Source organism: Dromaius novaehollandiae, chromosome 1, assembly GCF_036370855.1.
Source record: "Dromaius novaehollandiae isolate bDroNov1 chromosome 1, bDroNov1.hap1, whole genome shotgun sequence".
NCBI classification, from domain to species: Eukaryota; Metazoa; Chordata; class Aves; order Casuariiformes; family Dromaiidae; genus Dromaius; species Dromaius novaehollandiae.
The window spans coordinates 218,443,158-218,460,311 of NC_088098.1; the positions used below are offsets into that span (position 1 = coordinate 218,443,158).

The 17,154-nt window shown below is 48.4% G+C and overlaps 1 protein-coding gene across 1 annotated transcript; it reads right to left on the bottom strand.

Moving 5' to 3' along the window:
• Positions 1-8,670: 8,670 nt before the first annotated feature.
• On the bottom strand, positions 8,671-9,725 carry LOC135327845 (olfactory receptor 51I2-like). The gene has a single exon (XM_064508840.1). The coding sequence runs from the start codon at positions 9,673-9,675 to the stop codon at positions 8,671-8,673; it is 1,005 nt and encodes a 334-aa protein (XP_064364910.1). The 5' UTR covers positions 9,676-9,725.
• Between the last annotated feature and the right edge of the window lie 7,429 nt (positions 9,726-17,154).

Genomic DNA, 17,154 nt, shown 5'->3' on the forward strand with positions numbered 1-17,154 from the left:
GGAAAAGCTGAGTGAATGCTACAGTTGTTTTTTCAAGTTGTACTTTACTGAATGATTTATGTGCCCGTGGCACATTCACTTTCAAAAAATATCTTAATATAATAAAGGTTTTTATCAGAAACTTTGGCTGTAGCAACAATCTTTGAGTTAAGTAATTACAGCAAGTGATATTATAGGTGTAAAAATTCACTTCAGAAAAAGGAGTTCACTTCTCTGGTCTTGTTCTGACCTACTAGGTGTTCAGCTGAGACATCTCAGCCTCTTTGTAGCAGACGCTGAACAAACTTCAGACCCAGAGTTATTGGCAACAAAAGTGAAAATAATTTAAATTACTAGTTACAGTCAAGAAAATACCAGTCTCTCTAGCAGAAAATAAATGAGTTGTAGATGTAAGGGATATCCTTCATATTTTTCATTTCAGATATGTGCAGACTTCCTAAAGAGTTATGAATCAATTTCAAGGTCTTTCTCTTTCAAGTATTTTTTTTTAATACTTCCTAGGTATCCCAGATGAAATCAGAATTCCTCACAACCTTTCCTTTCTTTATTCTCATGACTCTTTTACCAGTGGGACACTGTTACAAAACCCTTGTAACACAATGGAAAGCAAAAAGCCATAGGTCCAACAGAGAAGGTCTGAAAGCAAAGTGCATTTGTTTTGACTGGCCTTCACCAAATCCACGGGTTCATACTTTAAAAAGTAATTTTCCCATAATGCCTTTCTGCAGAATGGAAAAGGAAAAAAATAACCCTGTACCTAGCTTTTTTCAGTGCCACCACTTTATGTTTTGCAAGAAGGTTGAAGATCCTGGGAAGGAATGTTGTATAATAGGATTTTAAAATTAAACAAACAGATTTAAAATGTTCATTCTCAGTTTTCTTTTTTCCCCCCAATCCATTGAAAATGTTTATATTCTCTTTTTTTCCAATAGATCTGTTTCTTCATAAATAGAAAGAAAGAAGCAAAATCTTATTTTTCCTCTCAGTTTAAACACTGCCCTTGTCATTGGCTATCACAAGCTGTGGTCTTCAGTCTTGGGGTGGCTGCTTTGCCACGGGCAGGGATGTGTTCGCTGTTCCCACTTACCCACATTGCAATAGCCCTAGGAATTCCTCCGGTGAGAGGTGCTGGAGGAATGCTATCTCTGACTTGGACACACCGGTTTTCGGTACACAAGGGAGTAGCAGAAGGTGAATCACTAGTGCACAAGGCTTCACAGATCGAGACCCTTCCCAGGTGACTAGGGCAATGCCAGGTGCTTTTAAGAAGGCGAATCATCAGGAGGCCTAGGTGCTGATGAACACTTATGTCTCTATCAGCAGATGATTATCATAGAATCACAGAGTAATTCAGGTTGGAAGGATGTCAGGGGGTCTCTAGCCCAACCTCCTGCTCAAAGCAGGGGCACTCCTGGGGTCAAAGTAGGTTGCTCAGCATTTTATCCAGTTGGATCTTGAAGACCCCCAAGGATAGAGACTGCAGAACTTCTCTGGGCAATTTGCTCCTTCTGGACTGTCCTTGTGGGGAAAAAATTCTCCTCATATCCAGTCTGAACCTATCTTGTTTTAACTTATGTTCGTTGTCTCTCATCCTCCTGCCATGCGACACTGTGAAGGGCCTGGCTTCATCTCCTTGATAACCTCCTTGTAGGCAGGGGCTACGAGGCTGCCAAAGCCTTGTCTTCTCCAGGCTGAACAAGTCCCATTCCTTAGACTCTCCTCATGGGGTATTGCTCCAACCCTCAGCCATTTTGGTGGCCCTCAGCTGAACTCACTCCAGTTTGCCAATGCCTTTCCTGTACTGGGGGCCCAAAACGGGATGCAGTAGCTAGATGTGGCTTAGTAAGTGCTGAGTGTAGGAGGGTAATCCCATCCCCTGGCTGTGTCCCTGTCTGTGGAACCCAGGGTGCTGCTGGGGCCCTTGTTGCTCCAAGATGTGTGGTCTCCAGCAGCCCTTCCTAAGTTGAAGAGTGACCAGATGTTCCCAGGTGTGAACAGCCAAGGGAGAGGTTGCATCATGTGGGAGGAAAAAGCTGGTCACAGAGTCCATCCCGACAAGAGACATCAGGGTGGTCATCCCACCACCCCTCCTGCACCTTGTGGCTCCCTGTGCTATGCCGTGGGCAGCACTGGGTCTCTCGGGAAGCTGGTGGTCCCCACACCACGGGTGCAGAAGAGCCTGGAGGACCTGCAGCGAGGGCTCATGCAGCGAGTCCCAAAGTCACTGGAGGCTCCTTGGGGGGAATTGAGTGGCCCCAGGGAGTCTGGGAAGGGTTTGCAAATGCAGCTCTCCCTGCCAGCTCAGGTGTGAGCTTTGCCTGGGTGGTGACAAAATCCTCGCTGCTCGCCTCATCCCTGTGAGTTGCAGGAGCCCAGGCCACTGGTGCCCCAGTTACAGTGGGGTGAGGGGCCACTGCTTTGCGTGTCTCAGCATGTGAAAAATGTGGAGACTGCAGGCATTTTCCCTGTGAGGTGTGACATGGGACATCCCAGGGAAAGCACGTGTGTCTGCACAAGTTGCTTGAGTGGGGCCTCATATCCCGGGACACACTGCTCCCCCAGTCAGACCCCTTCTACCCGTCTCACCAGGGACCAAATAATCAGCTGTGGGGGTCTTTGCTCCCATTTGCCCTGTTCAAAGAAGGGGTGTGAACAGCCCAGAAAGCTCCAGCAACCATTTCCTTCTCTGCCCTATCCTTGCTGCTTTGCAGATGCAGATCATGCATGTTGGAGACAATGGCCACAGCTGTCCTGGAGACAATGGCCACAGCTGTCCTGGATGGGGAGGGGCTCTGCACTGCCCATGCAGGGCAGGGAATAAGCCTTGGGGCATTGCACATCCCTCTGCAGAAAGGTCAGCCCAGGATGCACAGCAGCACACAACGGGAGGAAGCATCAGGGAGGAGAAAAAAGCAGAATAAAGATTACAGAGCATGTAAATCTGTGCTCATTCACACCTGGCAAGTGGAAGCGTGCTTGATGATTTAAGATCTGTAGGGAGAAGTTTCACTTAGCAATAAATGGACCAAAATTCTTGGGGGACAACAGGCTGATTTCAGACTACCTGGAGATCTCCCTGGGGATTCATCAGCCATTTTTGTGTTTACCTAAGGAGGGGCATTGCCAAATCTGGGCCCTGTGAGCACTCTGTGACAGTCTGTTCTTCACCACTGCTCACGTGAGCACACTCCTGTGGCTGCACATGCATTTCACAGAGTAGCTGCAATGTCACCTGCAATTTCTCTCTCTTCCAAAAAGATTGTCAAACTTGCCCTGATTAAAATTTTTTATTCCATTCACCACCATGTATTCTGTGAGCACCGGGGGGGGGGGGGGGGGGGGGGAAGACACTTGCAAGTGCTGCAGAGATATTTCCTCTCTGAGTGGGTTTTCACATCCCCCCACCTGTAAAGCAAGGTATCCTGCTTCCTTTGCATTCAACTGTACAAGGCTCTGAGAAAGGTGGGCAGACTTCTGAAATGTGCAAAAAGAGCTTTTCTAGACAATAAAACTTTAAAGTCTGAAACCTCTGGACCTTGCAGTGCTCTGCGCATGTCCCAGAAGAGAGAACTTCCCCTGTCTAGCTCTGCAGTAATTGGAATTTAATGCACTCCTCTATGCAGGAGGGTCATAAAAAGGTCAGTGGTCAGGCAGTGATCTGTGAAAAACGAAAAACAAATGGCTCTGTCACTGATCTTGAACGGATCTGATCTCTACAGAACCAGCTTGCCTATATCTAGCACAGTGATCTCTTGCTGGTACCATCACTTCCCCTATATCATATATTTTTCTGTCTTGTTCTGTTACATTTTGCTGCATGGTCATATAGTTTATTTATCACAGATCTTCAACATATATCGCAGCCATCAACCATGTCTCTGCATAGAAGCGTACACATGCAAAAAATGCTCATTCCCATGACCCTCTTTCCCACTTGTTTTATTTTCCTTGCCCTCTCTGTTCTGCTGCATGCCTACGGGGGGAAACCAAGTCCTGCTGTGGGCTTCACGGATCAGACGTCCCCTGGGAATCGTCTTTATTTGTGCATGTGCTCTGCTAAACGTCGCTGAATCTGGGGGAATTTGGGACCCAGGGAAGTTCTGCCGTGCAGCTGGCTAGTGCTGCTGTGGTTCCCTGCCGCAAGTCCGGCCACACAGGCTGAGCGGGTACCCCAAAACACGCACAAGCAACCCCCCCACCCCAGCTGACATGTGAAGGGAGGAGAAGGGAGGAAGGACAAGGAGGCTTTTGCAGGCACCATACAAACACAAACCGCATGCATGTAAAAGTGAGCAACACACGTGGCCTGATCCTGTTCTTATTTGCCAGCTGATCCGTCTTGGAGCTGCCTGGCAGATCCCACACTGCTCACGCACAGCACAAACGGGTCTCTCCAGTATCCGTCCCCCAGAGTGCTGGTCTCACTGGCTGCTCTTTCCGTTTTCCCCGACTTGTTCCCCCTGATCCACTCTGATCTCTCCTTTCATCCACTTTCAGCCCTTGCCCTAAGCGGTCCGTAATACATTTTGCACATTCCCACCAGCCCCATGAGACCCATAGTAAACTTGCTCCCCCATCTCAGCAGTTACAAAGGTCTGGTCACCTCTGAGCAGTTCCTTCAGTGGTGCATTGATCAGTGACCTGAGAGCTCTGCTCTTTGTTATTGTCTCTGTTCGACAGCATTTGTGTATCTGGCTGTTTAGTTTATTACCTTTCCTGTCTCTTTCCCTAGACTTTTATGATGAATAGCCATTAACCAGATATCCTCACAAAACAGCTTTCCTTACAAACCAGATATTCTTACATTCTCCAAGCACCCATTGTGCTGCTGGTATCCCAGTTGCCAGAGGAGCCACTGCCCTCCAGGAGACTAGAAAAAAACCCTACAAACTAGAGTGGGGTAAAGAATATCTTTCAGAATAACGTACTGTGAAAAAAAGGTCACAAAATCACAAAATCACAGAATGGTTGAGGTTGGGAGGGACCTCTGGAAATCATCTAGTCCAATGTCCTGCTCAAAGGAGGGTCACCTAGAGCGGGTTGCCCAGGACGATACCCAGACGGCTTTTGGATATCTCCAAGGATGGAGACTCCAAAGCCTCTCTGGGATACCTATTCCAGTGTCTGACAGCCCTCCTAGTGAAAACATTTTTCCTTATGTTCAGATGGACCTTCCTGTGTTTCTGTTTGTGCCCATTGCCTCCCATCTTGTCAATGGGCACCACTAAGAAGAGTCTGATTCTGTCTTCTTTACACCATCCCATCAGATATTTATACACATTGATAAGGTCTCCCCCAAAGCCTTCTCTTCTCCAGGCTGAACAGGCCCACCTCTCAGCTTCTCCTCATATGGGAGATGCTCCAGTCCCTTAGTCATCTTAGTAGCCCTTACTGGACCAATTCCAGTAGCTCCATGTCTCTCTCGTACTGGGGAGCCCAGCACTGGATGCAGCACTGCAGGTGTGGCCTCACCAGGGCTGAGTAGAGGGGAAGGATCACCTGCCTTGATCTGCTGGCCATGCTCCTCCTGATGCAGCCCGGGAGGCTGTTGGCCTCCTTTGCCACAAGGGCACACTGTGGCAAGGATTTGCATTTATATGCCAGAAATACACGCTTGCTCATGGCTTCATTCAGTTGGATGCTAGAAATCACCAAGGAGGGAGACTGCACAACCTCTCCGCGAAACCTTCCTCTCCTTGACACGTACCCTTGTGGCCCCTGTACATATAAGCATAAAAAGGCAAGCTGATGTGGGAAAAAGGAAGGAAACATTCTGGAAAAACAAAGAAAGGAAAATACATGGAAAGCTGGCAGTGAACAAGGATTTCCATTGAGGAGGATGAGATGAAAGCAAGGACTAACGCCTCCACCCCCAAAATGGCAGAGTCTCTCTTTCCTGGATTCTGGGAGCTCTCCTACCCCATCACTGCCAGGTGTGAGCATGCAGAAGTGGTTTACGGGTCCCAGGCTGAGAAGCAGTGAGGCAGGGGAACCAGAAGCCCTTCTTCTCCTGAAAAGCTTCATCATACTGTTGCCTATGGGGTGTGACATTTATTTGGCCCTGTGGTACCTTGTGCCTCCATCAGCACTATTCCAGATCCCTCATGGGAAGAACTGGCACCAAAAGAAGTTTGTGGGATTGTATTTGGCGGATATTAAGTTCAAGAGAAAACTTTATGCCCCTCTGTCCTTCTGGTCAACACAGGTCAAAGGGTTGCACCCACAGCATCTTGCACCTTGTCCATAACGTCTAGACGTGCTGAAACAGGCGTCTTACCAAAGACATGTGCTGTCTTGGTTTGGGGCCTTCAAGAGAGAAAACGCACTGCAGTCTGGTACATTTTCTTGCAATTGCAAGCTAACGTACACTGTAAAGTGTGCATCCTTTTGTAGTCTGTAGTCTATAGTGTAGTCTGTAGCTTCAGTTTCTATGAAACAGATCTTTTTATAACCTTTCCTGCCAAATTAAAGCATGCTTTATTTCAAAATAAATATTGCCCTCTAAGCAAGTTACAAGTAGTTGCCATCTGGGACTTCAAGGCAATTTTGTACCCTGTCCTTTTTGTCCTATCCTGTTTTATTACCGCTTAGAAGGGTGACAACTATTCATAAGAATGAAAAGAACCTGTACCTGCCTAATATGACTTGGGCAAGTGTGAATGAATTTTCCAGAGATGGGTTACGGACCTAAAGTCCTTCCAGAAGGCCGTGGCATTGAAAAAGGGCTCCTGCTCATTCTCCATATGTTGCTTCTTTTGTTTCCTTTGGTGTTCAGAGAAAAATAATAAGAATGAACAAACCGTCCTGAAAACACTGTATTTTATTTCCTAGCCATCTATTTTTCAAGAAGACAGCTAACAGAGCCTCAGAGTAGGGAGGCATGAGGACTTTCCCCTGGGTGCCAGCAAAAACTGCATGGGGTCCTTCCTTTCCATCTTTTTGTCCCGACTTTAGCCAAGGAGCATTGCCCTGCAGGGACCGGGGTGCTGCAGCAAAGGTGGTTCGTGCTGCTGCCTCAGAGAGCCTGGTGGGATGTGGCAAGGCTGAGTGCTGGCACCTGTGTCCAGAAAGTTGGGGAATCTCTGACACAGATGATAACAGCTGCTGCCATTGCATCGTCTTTCTTAACCCCAATGATGACAGAAGTTCCTGTGGTCCCACAGGCTGTGTTGGGGGTTGACATGGTGGCCCAAGATTTCATTTGGTGGCTTGACCTGCAAGGCTTAGTTTTTAATTCAAAATGGCTTTGACAAGGAATTCACAGAGACATTCTCTACTGAACACCACAAAAACACCAAAACCACATGCAGTGTGCTGCAGACCTCTGAAACTAAGTCAACAAACACAATGCAGGCTCCTAGATCTGTTTCTGCTTATAGGACGTCTTTACACTTCAGTGGCGTCATCCATATAATGGGCATGGGGAGCTTTGAAACACAGTTCCGTGCGACCTGTGACCCAAATAGTCTCTCTGCTTACAATAACTTACCAGATTGAAATGAGACCAAGTTGCATGGTGTTTCTGCGAGTTTGGGCTGTGGTAAACTCAACAGCTTGTTATGAGTAGAAAGAAGCACAGCTTGTAGATGAAATCAAGACTTTATTGGTTTTGCAGTGACAGTTTTACCTGTCTTACCAAAATACAGAAGACTTATTCTTAGTCCAGTGACTAACCTAGTGTCATCTGCAAGCTCTGAGAATTCACTGCACACTCCCTCGTCCAGGTTACTGATGAAAACGATGTAGAAAAGGAATCCTAGGAGACATCCCCTGTGGTCTTCTGTGCTGACTGTTCTCTGAACTGAAAATGGCCTGCCCTTTACTTTAACCAACTTCCCACCCACAGAAGGTTTCCTCGAACCCCTTGACACATTAATTTCTTTAATAGGTTTTAATCAGACTTTTGGGGCATCCAGATGTCTTACATCCACTGGATCTCCCTGTTTGTAGAGAGCCTCACAGAAGTCTGACCTACTGCGGGGGCAGGATTTCCCTTTGCAGTAGCCTGGCTGGTTCTTTGCAAGACCACACTTCTCTGTATGCTTGGTGACCTTATTCTTTACCGTAGCCTCTACTGTCTCAGCAAGGACAGAGATCAGGCCCACTGGTCGGCAGATCTTAGGGGCCCCCCTAGAGTCCCTGTTGCAAGTGGAGTTCAAGTGGCAATCCCCTGTCCTCCAGCACAGGGACCATTTGTGACGGAGTTATGCATCCTCGTGCTGGGTCCGGCAGTTCTGCAGTTTCACACCTGAGTTCCTTATGGCCTGTCAGGTGAACGACTCATGGTCCTGGGACTTACTCTTATTTAACTGACATTTATTTGGTGTAATCCTTCCTCCATCTTTCCTTCAGATTGATCAAGATCCTGCAGTCCATCTGCTATGAGCACTGCATCAGGTGTAAGAGTCTACCCACCACCTTCAGTGGCAAAATCTGGTGCAAAGAATTCAGTGAGCCTCTCTGCCAGAGCCTTGTCACCTCTGAGTAAGACTCTCACCCTGGGTCACCACGTAGTTCATCAGTTTCCTAGCTGGACTGCTGCTTTTCATAAAGTTAGTGAACATTTAACTGTCCCTTTGAGCACCCTTCACAAGGTGCTCTTCCCATTGATTTCTTTGAGCTCTCTTAAGCTCCTCTTTCTGTTTGCCCTGTCACATTTTGTCAGAATTTCTATGCTCTTCCTTTTGGCAAGCTTCCCAGTTCTTCCTGACTCCCGGGCTGCTGGCCACGGCCAGGCCAGGCCAGCCTTTGACACAGGAGCCTGGTGACGCCTTTGCGAATGTGCTTGGTTTGCAAACTGTAGATGATAGGGTTCAAGACAGGTGGGATGAAAAGGTAGATGTTGGCCATGAGAACACGGCTAATGGGTGCAGCAGTCTTCCCATAGCGGTGTATAATGGACAGGCCGACCATGGGGACATAGAAGATCAGGACAGCAGAGAGGTGAGATATGCAAGTGTTCAGGGCTTTGGCCCGTTCCTCTCTGGAGGCAGTGCCCAGCACGCTCCTAATGATCATGATGTAGGACACGGTGATAAGCACTGGGTCTAGGATCATTATCAGCAGCACTAGAGTTAAGCCATACAGGTTGTTCGGCGTGGTGTCTGTGCATGCCAGCCGCATTATGTCCTGATGCAGGCAGTAGGAGTGAGAAAGCACACGGGACCTGCAGAATGACATGCGTGTAAGAAGGCAGATTAACGGGAGCAGAGTGAGAGTGCATCGGCAGACAATCCCCAGTGCAACCGTTGCAATCCTTGTAGGCGTAAGGATGGCGGAATATCTCAGTGGGTAGCAGATGGCCACGTAGCGATCAAAGGCCATGGCCAGAAGCACTGAGGACTCCATGAAGGAGAAGGCATGGATGCAGAACATCTGGAGGAGGCAGACTGGGAAGCTGATCTCCATGGCATTGAACAAGAACACCTGTGGCATTGTGGGCAAGGTGGACAGGGTTAGACCCAGGTCTGTGGTGGCCAGCATAGAGAGGAAATAGTACATGGGCTCATGGAGCCATGGATATGTTCTCACAACCAGAAGGATGGTGCAGTTTCCCAGAAGTGCAAGGAGATACATCAGAAAGAAAGGGATGGAAAGCCAGCGCTGGAGATCAGCCAGCCCAGGAATGCCTACGAGCAGGAAGGCCAGGGCATCAGTGCTGTTCTGTGGGGACATGCTTGCTCCAGGCTCAAGCCCTGCTTGAGCTGAAGGCCTCCTTTTTCATTAATGTTCCAAGGTAGCATAGGATGCGATTTCACAGGGAGATGAAGGCAAGCTGCCAGCAGAATGCGAGGCAGGGACTCAGGGTGAAGAACTCTTTTCTTTTCTCCTCCCTGAAGATGTACTGGAGCAGAGGGTAGAATTTGGGAGCTCTGGATTCAGTTGTTGTCCCTCTTTCATTTCCTCTTGGTTCCTCCCCTGTAAAGCAGATATTAGCATTATTTATTGCAGCAGGGCTGCATCCCTGCCAACATGTTGCTGCAGTCCCTTCTCTCAGTCACTGTAAGCAACGTCACTGTCCTGCCCTGTCACTCAGGCCCTGGTCTCTAGGTCCATCTGAGTCTCTCTCCACTTCTCAACACCCAGGCACGTCAAGTTCACAAACTGTCTATAGCCTTCCCTCTCCATCCCCCAGATAAAGCTGTCCTCCAGCCCTCTTCCCATCTCTGCTCCCAGGCCCTGATGCACACAGCCTACCCCTCCACCCACCTCCATGCAGGACGCTGCTGGGGGGACCACTGTCCTGCTCACCATCTGGATCAGCCCCACCTCCTCCAGGCAGCCCTCCACCCGCCCAGGAGCTACTGCAACAGAGGACAGCTTCTTGTTGCCTTTCCCAGACGAGGCCTCCAGCATGCTGTCTGTCCTTGCTCACAGGCACCATCCCACCCAGGCAGCTCCGCTGGCTCACTCGCTAGCTTTTCAGATTTTTGTCTTTCGTCCCATGCAGGATGCCTTGTTTGGAGCTCCCTGCAAACCACCTGCACTTCCTTCTACCTGACTGCTGAGTTTTGACCTCAACCTATCCCCTTGCCAAAGATGAAGGGGAAGAGGTGGAAGTTTTCCTCTGTCCTGTGTTTGTGCAGCGCCTGGCACCATGGGGTTGTGCTCAAGAACAAGGGCTCCCAGGAGTGATAGAAACAGAAGCAATTGCTGAAATTTATCTGTGACCCACTCTGATCCCAGAGGGGACATGAGCAGTCTGGCAGGTCTAACTTTCATAAGGCGTCAGCAAATTTAGAACCTTATCATCTTCCTTTACTTTATTATTGTAATTGTTGTTGCCATTACTACAACTTCTATTGATAGCATATCGAGCTAGCAGAAGTGACAGGTGTTTCAGTAGACATGCATGTTAGCAGTCTATATAGAGCAACTAGAACTCTTAGCAGTGATGTTATTACAACTAATAGTTACAGGTAAAAACATTAAGCAACGCATACACAAACCCAGCTCTCATTACTTCTACAGAACTGTTCACAAAGGTCTTCCACGCCATGGCCCACAGATGCCTCAGCGAGAAAGAGAGGTATACGAAATACAACTAATACAAGCAAAGCTGTTGTCAAAGGGATTACATTTTGGATACAGGCTCTGCATCGTTGGGAGGGGTGGGGGGGTTGCAGCTTAAAAAAAGTTGTAAAACACACCTATAGACTGAACTGCTGTGGGAGCAGCAAGCATTTGCTGGACTTGTCTGCTGTTCTCTTCAGGGGCTACAGTCGTCGATATGGAAAAAGTCAAACTTCTCCAGCCCTCAGCACTCCAGGATTTCATCTTCCATCTGCCTATGCAAACAGGGGACGTGCCCTTGCTTAATTTGGGTGCACGTGGCTAAACTCATTCATGTGTCATGAAAAATGGAATGAGTCTCTTCCCAGCTGCCCCACATCTCAGACAAAGCTGCAGACATCTGTGCCTCCAGTTCTTACTGAGCCAGCTAAATCATTGGCTGGAGAAGCTGCATTAGCAGACAGCTTTCCAGAGTGCTCTGATTATTGTAAGCAAGAGTAGCTCTCGGTACCTGAATTTGGGTGCTCAGTCTTGAACTCAGGCCTCCTCTTCATCCTCTCTAACTTGCTTTGGACATCCTGCAAAAATAAAAGCTTATGTTCTTCACTCTGTGCATCGTCAGCTGTTCTGACTTGAGTGAATATGCATTAAACTGGGAAAAGACTAGCATTGCTTTTGCAGCTGCTTGCTTGGTCACGCTTTGCAGCACCATCTGCCAGGCTCCCCAGAAGCAAGGCCAGAGGAGTCAGGTCACCTGCTGCATTGCCCCAGCTCCAGGGGAAGGAGCAAGACCCTGTCCCATCAGCAGACAGGGAATAACCTCTATTTTGTGAAGGATGCCATGAAGAAACACAGCTCTCAGAGACTGGCTTCAGGGCTTTAAATCCTGCCCGAAATACGTTGTTAGAGCACTGGCTGTTGCTCTCTGCAGAAATGCCCCCTCCCTCAGTCAGTGGATATCCCACACTGCATTCCTGCAGTGTCTCTGCAAGGTGGCCGGGGAACACATCAGGAGCAGGCAATGGACTGTGCCAGGAAGAGATACAAACAGTCAATGAAGACATGTGTGGAAAGGTAGATAAATACACAAGGGGTGCTCTGGTTAGAGCTACCTGGGTGGTGAGATGATGGAGAGCGTGAAAGAGCTGCAGGAGTGCAGCAATAGGTAAGCAACTGATTGCTAACCAGAGCTCTCCTTTCTCACAACATCTGAATGGAAAATGACACTTTCAAAATTAAAACATCAAGATGAGCTGAGACTTACATATGAAAAGGTGCTGCCCCTTCCGATGTGCTCTGCTCCGCTCCGCTCCGCTCTGCTCTGCTCTGCTCCTGCAGCAGACCAGGCAGCAGGACAGAGCATCACTCTCGTGCCTGGATGTTCCACATGTGGAGGAAACCGTGTGTTTTTATAATGCCCATGTGAAATCCCAGCACCGATTAGGGTCCCCTGGGACCTTGTGCAGGGGCTGAGGTCACCAGCTGCACACTCCAGGGGTTTAATGGCACCTCTCCCTGCCATCACCTTGGCAGCAGCACAAGGGAGCTGCAAGAACAGCCACAAGGATCCTAAATGTTTATGGAAATCTCATCAGGAAATAAACAGAAAACATTCATGGGGTTTTTCTTTCTCTCTTCTTCTAATAGAAAGATACATTTTTCAAATGCCAAACACTGAACAAAGGCAATCAGTTCTGCAATTAATTTGCAATGCAGAAGACATCAGGATGGGATTCAGCTCCAGGTCGAGATGCCTCCATTTCACTGTCTTCATGCAGGTGTCCAGGCACGCGTTGAGTTTGTGATCTCCCGATGCAGCTGGTGGTGATGTCACCGACACAGTTTGGGGCCCCTGGAGTGTGACCTGTTGCGGCAGCTGAAGGTGTTGGCTCCGGGGTGGAACTGCTGCTCTGCACCAGGCCAGGTTGGAGGGTAATGTGGAGACATGGCTCTTTGGAACCACTGCTTGGATTTCATCACTGAGTGTTGGTTAAAACAAGGTACCCCTTTGCAGCTCTTTGCAAAAAGTCTCCTGGATGCCAGCGGATGCTTTGCAGTATCTAGGAGGGTGGTGGTCTGTGCAGCTCTGAGCACTGCTGCAGCGGTGACAGGATCGCTTTGGAGCCACCCTGGGCACAGCTCAGGGACTTGTCCCATGTCCGCCACCCAGACGCAACCCAGAGGACCCCCCCAGCCATCGGCCACAGAACTGCTGCTGTGGCCACAGCCACGTGCGTGTATCTCCTTCAGAGATACCATGCTGGAATGTGAGAGCTGCAAAAGACAGAAACACTTCCTGCCTGATGTTGCCCAGTTGCCTTAAATGGGCTCTTTGTCCACTTGTTCCTGCGCAGTGAGTATCTGGGTGCCTCAGCAGGAACTCTCCCTTTCTGTGGGGTGGAGCCTGGGGACCCACCTGCACAGCAGTGGCTGTTTAGGCTGGGCAAAAGAAGACTGAGGGACAGGTGATCTAAGGCTGCCAACAAGAACAAAAAGAATTTGGTTTCTGTGTTCCTTTTGTGCCAGTAATGAGAGAATTACTACACTGAAGGCCCAGTTAGTCCTTGGATATGACAAAGCAGCTCATGCCTCATCATTTCAAAACACTTGATCCCACCACTTCTGGTTTGGGATGGAAACTGCGCGTGTGTCTGGTTCTCTTCTTAAATGTAATCTGGCCTGGAAGAGCACTAAACAGAGGGGAGGAGGAGGAGAAAAGGAGTGACGAAGGCAGATCGGATAGGGTGAATCACAGTGGAGTTTCAAATCCTCCTTTTCCAAAGGTTACTAAGGGGGATCACAAACCTCCTAACATCCAGATGATAGTTCTCAAAGCTTTTGCATCAGTGTTGCAGTTGCCACGACCTCAGATTTTGCTGGTGACACAGGAGAAGTGCTGTGGCCCTGTTGCCAGCCAGTGCTTGCAATCTGTTCCTACAGCCTAGCTCTAAAATGCCGGTCTCTGCACCTGCTGAGGACGGTGGGGTTGTGCAGAGGGACCTGGGGGGGACCTGGGCACAGGTGAGGCACAGGCACGGGTGGTCTCACCTGCAGCAGGTGAGGGGGACCAGGCAGAGGCTTTCTGAGCACCGCCTTGTCAAAGTGCTGATGCAAGAAGCCCCTTCAGCAACGGGGCTGCCTCTGTGCTGGGCAAAGCATGTGCCAACCCGCTCAGACACATGCAGACGAGCTGGGGAGGTGCCAAGCGCTGGCTGTCCTTGGTCATAAGGGTTTTGTGCATATGGAGGGACAGGTATCTTGTGAGAGGCGTCCTTTGGAAGTGTCATCTGATAAGCACCTTTCAACCCAGCAGTTTACACATGGGAAAAAGGAAACCATTCATGCACAAATGCCCCTTGTTTCACTGCCAGACCCACTTTCTGTCCAAGCATCTCCGCAGCAAGCAGGGCAGCCTAAATAACAGACGTGTCAGAAACGGCTGCTGCGGAAGCAGACACTAGCCTGGGTATTTCCACACTGTGTCTTGGAGGAAGCAATGCCGCTATTTGCATCTCAAAATCAAGAAGGCATCTTTTACTAAAGCAAAGTACATTGCAGCTTCTCCTCATTTCAAGTCGTGAGCGAAAACAAAACCAACATATCACAGGGATGCCTGCATGTTGCTATGAATGTATTCAAGTCTCACTAGCTGCAAGACCTGCCTTGAGAAATCCTCTGTTGTGCTGACATTTCTGACAGGGAAGAATTCCCTGCAGAGACATGCGATCACGCCTTACACTATGCATAACCCTGGCAGCAGCAGCACAGAGTCAGTTAAAGACTATTTTGGCTTTCCTCTCTTGGCAAGTGAAGAGAAATGTTTTTTCTGCTCCTGTAATTCTGGTGACTGTGGGAACCAAAACAGATCACATCTGAGAGTCCTCCAGTTAGCATGCTCCTTAGATTGACATTAAAATGTGACTAATAGTTCCTTCCAAGGCTCTGAGGTGTTATTAATCCATTACACCTTTCAGCAGGAGTTTTGAAAGTTTCATTCCCAATAGACAGGCAATATGCCCTGGCTGTTGCGGAGAGTGTTTCAGTGTAGAGAAAACAAGTATTCTTCTCTGAGAAGCATGATAAAACTCACACCCCTACTATTTTTTGTAGCCCAGACTCCATTACTTATCTTATCACTGATGTTTGACTAATTCTTTTTCTCAACCCTTGTAAAAACTGCATACAATATCTGTTAGGAGCAAAATACGTTTTATCTTCCACCTGACACTTTCAGCCTGTTTTGCAAACCTGGGTGACTCCATCTTCACAGCTCTGCATCAGCCCACAGCCTTTGCAGTGTATCTGCAGCAGGGCAGGCTCCACGGAGACGGGTGATGTGTGCCAAAGATTAAGGAAGGCCAGAGAGAGCACCCACAGCTCCTGGCAGCTGATCCCACCACCTCCCTCTCTTCCGGTTTTGCTATTCATTATTGCCAGAAAACGTGACAATTACAGCCATCCATCCCAATATGCACGTGACTGACGTGTCCTTGACACACCATTCTTTACAACAGACAGACTCTTTTTCTGATTTATATAGTTTAATACTACAGTTGTATTGGGGAGCCCAGCACTGCAGGTGTGGCCTCACCAGGGCTGAGTAGAGGGGAAGGATCACCTGCCTTGATCTGCTGGCCATGCTCCTCCTGATGCAGCCCGGGAGGCTGTTGGCCTCCTTTGCCACAAGGGCACACTGTGGCAAGGATTTGCATTTATATGCCAGAAATACACACTTGCTCATGGCTCCATTCAATTGGATGCTAGAAATCACCAAGGAGGGAGACTGCACAACCGCTCCAGGAAGCCTTCCTCTCCTTGACACGTACCCTTGTGGCCCGCGTACATATAAGCATAATAAAAGCGAGCTGATGTGGGAAAAGGGAAGGAAACATTCTGGAAAAACAAAGAAAGGAAAATGTGTGGAAAGCTGGCAGTGAACAAGGATTTCCTTTGAGGAGGATGAAAGCAAAGAATAATGCCTCCACCCCCAAAATGGCAGAGTCTCTCTTTCTTGGATTCCGGGAGCTCTCCTACCCCATCACTGCCAGGTGTGAGCATGCAGAAGTGGTTTACGGGTCCCAGGCTGAGAAGCAGTGAGGCAGGGGAACCAGAAGCCCTTCTTCTCCTGAAAAGCTTCATCATACTGTTGCCTATGGGGTATGACATTTATTTGGCCCTGTGGTACCTTGTGCCTCCATCAGCACTATTCCAGATCCCTCATGGGAAGAACTGGCACCAAAAGAAGTTTGTGGGATTGTATTTGGCGGATATTAAGTCCACACAAAAACTTTATGCCCTTCTGTCCTTCTGGTCAACACAGGTCAAAGGGTTGCACCCACAGCATCTTGCACCTTGTCCATAACGTCTGGACGTGCTGAAACAGGCATCTTCCCAAAGACATGTGCTGTCTTGGTTTGGGGCCTTCAAGAGAGAAAACACACTGCAGTCTGGTACATTTTCTTGCAATTGCAAGCTAACGTAGACTGTAAAGTGTGCATCCTTTTTGTAGTCTGTAGTCTATAGTGTAGTCTGTAGCTTCAGTTTCCATGAAACAGATCTTTTTATAACCTTTCCTGCCAAATTAAAGCATGTTTTATTTCAAAATAAATATTGCCCTCTAAGCAAGTTACAAGTAGTTGCCATCTGGGACTTCAAGGCAATTTTGTACCCTGTCCTTTTTGTCCTATCCTGTTTTATTACCGCTTAGAAGGGTGACAACTATTCATAAGAATGAAAAGAACCTGTACCTGCCTAATATGATTTGGGCAAGTGTGAATGAATTTTCCAGAGATGGGTTACGGACCTAAAGTCCTTCCAGAAGGCCGTGGCATTGAAAAAGGGCTCCTGCTCATTCTCCATATGTTGCTGCTTTTGTTTCCTTTGGTGTTCAGAGAAAAATAATAAGAATGAATGAACCGTCCTGAAAACACTGTATTTTATTTCCTAGCCATCTATTTTTCAAGAAGACAGCTAATAGAGGCTCGGAGTAGGGAGGCATGAGGACTTTCCCCTGGGTGCCAGCAAAAACTGCATGGGGTCCTTCCTCTCCATCTTTTTGTCCCGACTTTAGCCAAGGAGCATTGCCCTGCAGGGACCGGGGCGCTGCAGCAAAGGTGGTTCGTGCTGCTGCCTCAGAGAGCC

What these genes read in the sequence shown, in the direction of transcription:
- LOC135327845 (XM_064508840.1), bottom strand. Translation starts at nt 9,675, where the DNA reads ATGTCCCCACAGAACAGCACTGATGCCCTGGCCTTCCTGCTCGTAGGC.